An 11,203-nucleotide genomic window follows, 5' to 3' on the forward strand; every position below is an offset into this window, starting at 1 on the left:
CCAGATTCTTCCCTCTTCCTCTTTCACTAAAAAGACCATGGCTTGGGCCAGGTGAACCTTAGTCATCACAGCAACCTCTTTGCTTTTTAAAACTTTAAGGAGATGTTCTTCAATACTTGACTTCTTAACCGCTGCTTCCATGGAAATTGATTGTGGGTCCAAGTAGAATGAACGGGTTGACAATGTCAGGTTCCGATCTATCATGATGCTGTCTCTCAGTCCACTTGTGAAGATTTGCACTTTGTTCATTGCAGGTGCAATCCATACTGAAGGCCATATAGGCTTTGACGTTCATCAGCCAGTGCTTCCGGTCATCATTCTCAGTAAGCGAGCTTGTGTCATCTGCATAACACAGATGGTAGTGAGTGTTCCTCCCAGCCTTGTGCTTCATATAGTCCAGCTTCTCTGAATAATTTTTGGCATACAGGCTAAATGAGGAAAGTACAAGGATACGACCCTGCCACACACCTTTTCCAGTTTAAAATCACACATTATCATCTTAATCTTTTCAAACAGTCACTCCTTGATCCATGTACAGGTTCCAAAGGAACACCATTAATTGTTCTGGAATTCCCATTTTTGCAATGTTCTCTATAATTTGTGTTCTGTGCTTTTGCATAGTTAGTAGAGCACAAATGACAATGTTTCTGATATTCTCTGCATTTGGCCAAGATCCATCTGAGATCAACAATGATACCCTCCTTCCATTCTCTCCTGAATCCATCTTCTGTCAGTCCTCTGTCGATGTGCCATTTTAAAAATTATCTTCATCAAAATTGTGTCCACATATGACATTAATGATATAGTTCAATAATTTTCACTTTCCTTTTGACTTACTTTTCCTTGGCATGCACACAAACATGAATCTCTTCTATTTGATTGGCCAAGCAGCTTTATCTTCCAAATTTATTGACGTACTCGGGTGTGCACAGCCATCACTGCTCCAGATGATTACAGCACCTCGACTGATATTCCGTCAATTCCTGGAGCCTTCTTTTGTGACAAAGCTGTCATGCTAAGGGATATAGACTTTATAATAGCATGCTTTCAATTCAGCTCTTCCATCTCTTGCGTTAATGTAATCCTTAATATTTGGCTGTAAATAATGATCATTGAATGCAATTAAGACTAGGAAAGAAAAGTAATTTTACTTTAATTGGCTGAATTTCCAGTGTTTTCCATTTCTTTGTATAAACTAAGTATCTGAGTTGTACCATATTTTTTTATCTGAAGAACTTCCTTAATTAATTCATAAAATGTAGGCCTACTGACAACTTCTATTTTCAGAAGTTTTTATTTATTCCTAATTTTTAAATGATATTTTAACTGGATATATCCTTCTGTGATGACACTTTTTGTTTTTGATTGATTTTTTTCCAGCAACTTAACTGTGTGCTTTTATTATCTTCTTGTTTGCATGATTCCTGACAAGAAGTCTGCTGTAGTGCTTAATCTGATTCTTTTGTAGAGAATATCTTTTTCTCTCTCTCACTGTCTTCAAGATTTTCTTTTTATTTCGGTGTTCTTCTGTTTTAATAGGGCAGGCAGAAGACAGTGGTGGTTTAAATAATGGTGCTCTTGCTCACTATACAGGAGTCAGTCCTTGCCCAAGGCTCCTCACATGCAACCATCACTTGTCTGAGTAAAGGTTTTCAAGTTGTGCTGATGTTGACTAGTTATCAGCAGTGCTTACAGACTAAGGCAAACTAGAAAGAAAGTTTTGGCATTCCAATTCTGGAACCAACAACCTATGAAAACCCTAAGGATCACAATGTCCTACCTGCTTATACCTAGAGTTACCATGAGTCAGGGGGCCACCTTGATGGGAGCTGACAACAACAACAACAACAAATGATATGCTTAGGGAAGGGGTGTTGTTTGTATCGTGCTTGGTGTTCTCTAGGTCTCTGAGATCTGTGGTTTGGAGTCTGCCTTTAATTTGGGGGGAAAAAAACTTGCAGCTATTTTTCTTCTGCCCTGTTCTTTCTCTCTTGCTTCTTTCTGGAATTCCTCTTATCTGTATTTTTCTTCTTCTTCTCTGTATTCCTTTTTTGTCTTTGTGTTTCAGTTTGGGAAATTTCTACTCCATCTTCAAGTTTACTGATTGTTTTCTCAACTATGTCGAACTCATGAACGGCATTCTTTTATTTCTCTTGCTGTCTTTTTAATTTCTAGCATTTCTGCTTTTTCTCAAAATTAAAATATTTCCTCTTGAAATTATACATCCAATTATTTATATTGTCTTCATTTTCCATTTGAGCTTTTAAGTAGTTATTTAAAATTTTAATTCTAGTTATTTAAAATGTTCTGTTCACTCCAACATGTTTAGCATCTCTGAGTCTGGTTCTGATTTTTTGTTTTATCTCTTGAATGTGTGTTTTTCTTGCCTTTTTTTAAAGTCTCTTAAATTTTGTTGAAAGCCAGTTCTATGTAATCATCATCAGTCACCAGTGTAGATAGAGTTAATCATTTTTATGCTTGGAAATGAGCATGCCTTTCATTCTGTTGAGATTTTAGTGTAGCATGTTGGGTTAAATATCATTAAGAGTTGGATTAAATTTGTGGGCCTTGCTATGGTAAGGACCCATGGTGACATTGTAGGGTAAGCATTGGATTGCTAAACACAAAGTTGGTGGCTCAAACTTACCAGGCATTCCACAGAAGAATGGACAAGACTCTCGGCTCCTATAAATATGTACAGCATCAGAAACCCTATATAGCGCTACTGTGGGTCAGAATCCCCTCAATGACAATGGCTTTGGCTTGGTTGCTATGGTTAACATATGTTCCACAAACGCTTCAAATTTCTCTGGTGAGACCTTGAGCTTAGGGTTTGGACTGGTTTATCAAAGGTTATTTTCTCAGTTTCTATTTCCCCCTCATTTGGGTCCTTCCCTTACTCTGTATTCTTCATAGAATTTGTCTCTTGCAGTTTTCCATGCTTGTCTGTCAGTGTGTCCTACTGGGGTGGGCTAGAATGATAATGGAAGCTCCTGGCATTTCAAACACCAGCCAGGTCACCCAGTGTGAGTAGACTGCAGTGGAATGTCCAGACTAAGAACAGACAATGAAGAAGCACTGGGCTACCCACTTCAAAGGAAGCAGCTGCTGCAAGCATTGCACATAGCCTGGAGACACTGTCAGATAAAGAAGGTCTAATGAACAACTGTGAGGATGACACAGGACCGGGCAGTGTTTCCTTCTGTCGTGCATAAGGTCGCTGTGAGTCAGGGCCAACGAGAAGGCACTAACAGCAGTGGTTTTCCATGCTGAATGTCCATGTTATTTTTGCTCAGCACTTCTTAGTCCAGTGAGAGGGGTGGAAAAGGAATCCCCCGATGGCCTTGAGAAGCCTCTTAGTACACCTAAGATACTGTGATCCAGGGCCTCAGGGAACTGTGACAAAATGCACTCAGATAGGATGACCCAGGATTTCAGAAGTCTGACAAGCGCTCCTAGTTCTTTTCCACATCGAGTGCTGCGCCTAGCATGTGTAAGAGGACATGTGTTACAAAGCTCCTTTTGTGGAAAAATGGAATGTGAAAAATGAAACATTTCCTTGAACTTTTGAAGCCCTCTCATAGGAATTGAGCTCCCCCCTCCTATTTCATTTCTTCCACTGCAATGAATTATCACGAGTGTCCTAAATTAGCAGCTAATGTGGCTCTTTCCCTTAGATTAGGCGTTTGTTTATTAAGAAACTAATCTTCTTGTAGTGGCTGTTCCTGGCTCCCTCAGCTAGCACTATAAGGGAAGCTTTCTTAGAATTCTCTCCAATTTTTCCAGAGAAGGTAGTAATATGACTCAGCTAAATTTAAAAAAAATGCTAACAAGAGATTGGGGGATAGCATGAGAGTATGGGGTCTCCCTGGAGCCACTGAGAGAGAAAGATTTATAGGAAAAATTCTTAAGACATGTTTCTCCATTTGTGTGTCTCCATAGATTTGAGGTTAGTTGGTTGCCCTCAAACCTCTGTTCCAAATGGGTTCAAAAAACGTCACTGATTTTTCAATTTGTCTAGATTTTCCTTTGGTATAGGAGTGAAGTTGGTGCTCTTTCTAGCCATCTGCATCCCCAAGTTGAAATCAGACGCTTAGACTTCTGAAACCAGGAGAGTTGGTTTTTTTCTTTATAATAACGGTGTCATGAAATGCTTATCTTTATAAGACTGAGAAAAGAGAAGACTGTTTTTATGGCAAAAAGTATGCTGTTTTTGAGAATGTTTGTTTTCCAGCTTCCAGTTATCATTGACTTGAGGAACCCCACTTTGAAGCCTAGACATTGGAAAACGATTGAGCAAACTGTTGATGCCACTCTAGTCGACCTCGAAACCCCACTAACCTTGGAGAAGCTCTCTGAGTTGCATGTTTTTGACTTTGGCCAAGAAATCCAGGACATTTCTGGGCAGGCTTCTGGAGAAGCTGCCTTAGAAATTATTCTTAAAAGGGTGAGTGAAAAAAATGGTTCTGAAGCTACATTTGAACTCTTGGTTACAGAAGCGAAAAGGGAAAAAGGGGAATCCCACTCCACATCTGTCCAAGCATGATTCCTATGAGACAGAGGTCAGACATGACTCTGCCCTCCAACGTTCTTTACCTCCAACCATCCCCCCAACAGCACTCCACTGCTCCGCTAGGTTTGATCGTCTGTTTCAATGACCCCACAAATTTCATAGACAATACGCTCAGCAGGTTTTCTCAATCATGCTGCCAGATATGTCTCTCTTTGGCCTCTTAGCCATGTGGCTCCTTGGCCTCCGCCCGGTCTGAGCAAGTGTTACAAAGCCCCGTTGGTATTGATAAGTGCCCAAAGACACCATTCTGCAAGCCAGCCTCCTGCACCAAAACACACATCTTTACCCATTCAGTGGGCCAGGAACCTTGCCTCTCTGCCTCACAGTCAGCACTGCTACTCTGATCTGTCTCACTGTCTAGATGTTGCTTCTCATCTGCCTCTCGAGGGATCTCAGAGAGCTTCCCTCCTGGTTCTTCTTTCTCACTGGTCATGGACTCTGTTTCTGCTTCGGAAATGACTCACTTTATACCCACTAGAATGGTAAAAGTGACCACATCCCTCTATTAGTGTTTCACAGAGCTTATTTGCATTGCCCCACTGAATCATTTGGTGGGAGTGACAAAGACTATGGGTAAAAGAGCCAGACCACATAATTTCACATTACCAAAGCCAGGCTCAATACATACATTATATTTAGTATATCTGTATGTAGGTACTTTTTTTTTAAACTTCCTATTGTGATTTGGGTAAAGTCTCCAGAACAAATTGATTTTTCATTCCACGATTTATAAGCGTTTTGTTTCATGACATTGATTGCATTCCCCCCAATGAGTAGCTCTCCCGTTACTTTCCCCTGGTGTTTATTGTTTCTGTTTACCCACCTTCCTTATCCTTACTTCCTTCTGGACTTTATCACTGAGAAAATGCTGCCCTTTTGGTGTCTTATGCTTTATTGTCTTAAAGAAGTACATACATCCCTCACGTTATTGTTCCCCCTGTGGATATGCCAATTGTTTGACTCACGTGGGCAAGTTCAGTTCCAGGTTGGAGAGTATCTAAGGGCAATAGCATCAGGACTCAGTCTCCATCAGACCAGTATGATCATTTTGATTTTGAATTTTGTTTCATATCCTTCCCTCCTCCCCTGGACTCATCCAGGACCTCCTGATGTGAACTCTTTCGGAGTGCTTGTCAAGAGTACCCAGGCACCATCTAATTCTTTTTGTCTCAGGGCCATTGAAGCTGGGATTTGCGTGGTCCAATTGTCCTTTGACTAAGTGTTTCCACGTGTCTCTGGCTGTCTTTACTCTTCTTTTTCTGGGACAAGGAAAGATAACTGCTCACAGTTGTGAAGACCCTACTCACTGATCACCAAAGTAGGATGTGTAGAACATGGTTTTGGTGGACTGTGTTAACTCAATTGGCCTTGCTATCCCCTGACACTATGATCTTGAGCTAAATGGCATATTCTGTTTACTATGGAGTGTGAATGTGTATAGGTTCTGAATGGTCACTGCCAACATTTTGGTATCTTGATGCATTTTAATAATGCAGCTTTCATCCTATCATTGTCATCCATCCTTCTGATGCTCATCTACATTTATTAGCATGATTACCATCACCTTATAAATATCCTCCTTCTGCTTAACCTTTAACTTAATAAGAACTTGATGGCAACAAGGTTTGAAATTATCTGCCCAAATAAAGACCCACAAGGCAAGGGAGAGCTTTCAAAGCAAAACTATTTTTCTTCTTGACTACCAGAGAAGACTGTGAGGATGCTCTGAGGGCCAGTAAGGTTTCCGTGCTTCCTTACATAGTAATTCCTTACCTTAAAAATATATGCATGACTACAAATTGCATGTCTACATAAAAATCTCATTTGAGTTAACACATAAAACGGTGGTAAATCATATTAACACATTATCTATATATTAATATAGGTAAATTAAACAAATAAGTGTCATTTAACTGAGAAAAGGATTTTAACAATTTTAAGAACAATAAGGAAGAGAGAATGCTATAATAATCAAGTTTTCATTTATTTCATTCATCACTCATTTACTGAGTGCCTAAATAATAATCAATGTAGATAATCTAAGAATTGGATTATATCTAAGGTGGAGGATTCATGGAAAACAACTGAATTTGTCATTCTGCCTCACCGAGATACCAAAGATGTGTTTATCCTGGGTGGCACAGACGACATACAGGTGAGTAACTGAGTTATTGAAGACTTACAATAAAGGACCTGTCCAGATCTAGCCTAAATTTTCTGTAGAAGGTTCTCATGAAGTCCTGAAATATGAGAGTCATGAAGTAAAAAAACCTAATTGGGAAGGCAAGATACAAAAAGGCTTCAAAAATTTGTGGAAAAATTTCATCAATTTTTAATCCCATTTTCATGTACTTTTTTAGAAGCCTCCCTCATATATATATAACTGATATCATTTTTTTCAATAATTGAATGAAATATTTAGCAAAGGAATAAAAGTCCCTTGGTGACTTTGAGAAAGCACCAGTGTGGGTTATAAGCCAATCAATGAGGGCGTTAATGAAGGGAAGTGGATGGGTAAAAAGAATTGGTAGACCTAATTTATTCGTTCAAAAAGTTGGCTTTAAAATAGTGTGTTGGGTCTAAATGTATATAGTTATGACACATAGCTCTGCATGTATTTTCTTCTTTTTTTTTAAAGATCATTTTATTGGAGGCTCTTACAGCTCTTATGACATCAATTGTATCAAACATATTTGTACATAAGTTGCCAACATTCTTTTCTAAACATTTACTTTCTAATTGAGCCCTTGGTATCAGCTCCTCCTTTTTCCCTCCCCCCCCCAACTCGTGGCCCCTTGGTAAATTATAAATTATTATTATTTTCATATCTTACACTGACCGCTGTCTCCTTTCTTAAAAGGTGCTTCTTGATGACAGCACCATCAACATTGCCACCATCGCCTCGTCACGTTATGTGGGTCCTCTGAAAACCAGAGTGGATGACTGGCAGAAACAACTTGCCTTATTTAATCAGACCCTGGTGAGTAAGGATAATTTAAATGCATAGTTTAGAGAATTAGAGAACCACAGAAACACTCAGAAATCACGTTATCATGCTAATGTCACATAATTTAGAATTGTAATACTCAACTTTTGACATTTTATTAGGGTTCTTTTTTAAAAATAATTTTATTAGGGGCTCATACAACTCTTATCACAATCTGTACATCCATCCATTTGTGTCAAGCACATTTGTACATTTGTTGCCATCATCATGATTTCTACTTGAGCCCTTAGTATCAGCTCCGCATTTTTCCCCCTCCCTCTCCCACCTTCCCTCCACAAACCCTTGATAATTTATTTATATATATATATATTTTTTTTTTCATGTCTTACACTGACTGATGTCTCCCTTCACCCACTTTTCTGTTTTCTGTCCCCCAGGGAGGGAGTTATATGTAGATCACTGTGATTGGTTCCCCTTTCCTCCCCTCACCTTTCCCTTCCCCTCCTGGTATGGCTACTCTCATTATGGGTCCTGAGGGGTTTATCTCTCCCGGATTCCCTGTGTTTCCAGCTCTTATCTGTAACAGTGTACATGATCGTGGAGGGGGGGGAAGCATTAAGAACTAGAGGAGTAGTTCTCAACCTTCCTAATGCAGTGACCCTTTAATATAGTTCGTCGTGTTGTGGTGACACCCCAAACATAAAATTATTTTGTTGCCACTTCATAACTAATTTTGCTACTATTGTGACTCATAATGTAAATATCTGATATGCAAGATGTATTTTGATTGTTACAAATTCAACATAATTAAAGAATAGTGATTAATTACAAAAACAATATGTCATTATATATTGTGAAATATTTATTTCTAATTACAAATAAATGAAATTTTGTCTTGAAGCATGGGTAATAGTCTTCATGCTGGGTGCTCATATGTGGGTGTATTTGCATGTGGGAGTACTCTCCTGGAGGCTGATAGAGGAGCGGTGTCTCAGTTCCTAAGACCACTGGAAATATGTGTTTTCTGATGGTCTTAGATAACCCCTGTGAAAGTGTTGTTTGATCCCCAAAGGGATCATGACCCACAGGTTGAGAACTGCTAAACTAGAGGAAAGTTGTATGTTTCATCAGTGCAATACTGTACCCTGACTGGCTCATCTCCTCCCCATGACCCTTCTGTAAGGGGATGTACAGTTGCCTACACATGGACTTTGGGTCTCCTCTCTGCACTCCCCCTCATTTACAATGATATGATTTTTTGTTCTTTGATGTCTGATACCTGATCCTATCGACACCTTGTGATCACACAGCCTGGTGTGCTTCTTCCATGTGGGCTTTGTTGCTTTTCAGCAGAAGGTCGTTTGTTTATCTTCAAGCCTTTAAAACCCCAGAGGGTATATATTTGGATAGCCGGGCACCATCAGCTTTCTTCACCACATTTGCTTATGTAGCCGCTTTCTCTTCAGCAATGTATCAGGAAGGTGAGCATCATGAAATGACAGGTAATAGAAAGAACAAAGTGTTCTTTCATTGAGGGAGTACTTGAATAGAGGCCCAATATCCATGTGCTGCCTTAATACTAAACCTATAAATGTATACAAAGATATCTATTTCCCCATTGTCATATATAAATATATTTACATATGTACAAGCCTGTATTTGGACCTCTATAAATGCCCTTTGCCTACTAGTTCTTCCCTCTCTTTACTTTTACTTTCCTCTTGTCCCACTATCATGTTCGGCCTTCATTTAGGTTCCAGTAATTCCTCTCAGTTACATTGCCCTTGATCAAGCCCTACAAGGCCTCCTACACCCTCCTCGCCATAGATTTTAGATCGCTTGTTGTTCCCTTGTACCTGGGTTTGTTAACATCCACTTCCTTTCCCTGCCTCCCTCTCTCCCATGTCTCCCTGGAAACATCAGTCCCGTTGTTTTCTCCTCTAGTTTGTTTATCCCACCTATCTTATCTAGATAGACCTGCAGAGATAATAATATGCACAAAAAACCAGATAGAGAAAAACGAAGCAACAAAAGAAAACAAAACAGCACAACAAAACAAACTAACAAGAAAAGCCTCTAAATAGTTCAAGGTCTGTTTGTTGGCCTTTAGGAGTGTTTTCTTGTAGGTCGAGTCTGATGGGATGCCACACCCTGGCCCCAAAGTCTATTTTTGGCATTCCCTGGGGACTTTGTTGCTCTGCTCCCCTTGCTATTCTGCTGCATGCCCTTACCATTTCACTTTGGTGTGGTGGGGTCAGATCCGGCACAATGTCCACATTGTGTCTCCAGTGCTGTCCCCCACAGCACTATGAGTCAGTGAGGGATGTTGTTTCTTGTAGTGGGGCCAGCCCTATGGTCCTCTCTGTGCATTGGCTGCTCTGGGCAGGGATATCGTCCTCAGGGCTTGGTGGGCCAGGATGTGCTCCACTCTCTCTTCCTCCCCCTCCATTTACCTCGGTGTTCTCTGATCAAACATGGCCCTCTCCCTGAGCTGTAGCTTCAGTGCTGTCCTCTGAAGTGAATTCTTCTTCGGGGAGTGGGGGCTGTCCACATAGTTAGGATTGGGGCCAGCCACTCAGATCTCTCTATTATTTCCCTGCTTCGTGATAGTATGTTGCATTCACGTCTTAGTGCACCAGGTTGTAGTCTGTTCCCTCTCTCCCTGTGGAGATATAAACAATACCCTCCCCTTGGGTGGATTAAAGCCCTGTTCCCCAGCTACCCATGTCTTTTTTTATGTCCACTCCCCCCTCCTTTTTAGTTAGCTACCATATGTATCCCTAGATTCGGTCTGGCCCCTATCATTCTCCCTGGGCCTCACCCCAGGAATGTTTGTATACAGTTGCTTTTTCCCTATGGCGCTTTTGCCATTTTTAAGCTTGCCTCAGTGGACTCATGTTGTACTTGTCTTTTGTGTTCGGCTTACTTTGCTTAGCATAATTTTCTCTACTTCTTCCCATGCAGCAATGTGCTTCATGGGTTCATAACTGCTTTTTAGGAATGTGTAGTACTCTATTGTATATATGTACCAGAGTGTTTTAATCCATTTGTCTGTTGATGGAAATTTGGGTTGTTTCCACTTCTTGCAATTGTGAATTGTGCTGCAATGAACATTGGAGTGCAGATATCTGGCCATGGTTTGTTTCTTGCCTCTTTTGGGTATATGCCCAGTAGGGGGATTGCTGGGTTGTATGGTAGCTCAATTTCCACCGGTCTTAGATATCGCCAAATCAATTTCCATAGTGGCTGTACAAACTTACAGGTTCGTGAACAGTAGATGAGAGTTCCTATCTTCCCATAGCCCCTCCAACATTTGTTGCTTTCTGATTTTTTAAATTAGGCTATCTAAAAACATAAAAATAAATTAGGCTATCTATGAGGGTGTCAGTTGGTATCTCATAGTTGTAATTTGCATTTTTCGTATGCCTAATGATCGGGAACATTTTCTCATATGTTTATTGGCCATTCAGATTTCTCCCCTTGTGAAACTTCTGTTCAGGTTCTTTGCCCACCTCCTCAGAGGGCAATTAGTTTTATTCTTTTTGGAAACTAGCTGAGTATTGTAGTTTATAGTAATAAGGCCTTTGTCTGATGTGCCATTGCTAAAGATGTTTTCCCAGTCTGTGGGCTCTCTCATTACTCTCTTGGTAAATTCTTTCAATATACATAGGTGTTAAATATAT

The 11,203-nt window shown here is 40.2% G+C and overlaps 1 protein-coding gene across 1 annotated transcript in view; it reads left to right on the top strand.

Annotated features, from left to right (window-relative positions):
- DNAH6 (dynein axonemal heavy chain 6) overlaps positions 1-11,203 on the top strand; it is a 260,070-nt gene that overhangs the window by 88,690 nt on the left and 160,177 nt on the right. Inside the window, exons 18-20 of the mRNA XM_004713856.2 lie at positions 4,235-4,447; positions 6,636-6,728; positions 7,434-7,553. Of these exons, the coding sequence (XP_004713913.1) occupies positions 4,235-4,447; positions 6,636-6,728; positions 7,434-7,553 (426 nt within the window). The remainder of the gene's footprint in view (positions 1-4,234; positions 4,448-6,635; positions 6,729-7,433; positions 7,554-11,203) is intronic.

This window comes from Echinops telfairi, unplaced genomic scaffold (assembly GCF_000313985.2).
Source record: "Echinops telfairi isolate 266 unplaced genomic scaffold, ASM31398v2 ScPeMD7_7467;HRSCAF=8505_1, whole genome shotgun sequence".
NCBI lineage: Eukaryota > Metazoa > Chordata > Mammalia > Afrosoricida > Tenrecidae > Echinops > Echinops telfairi.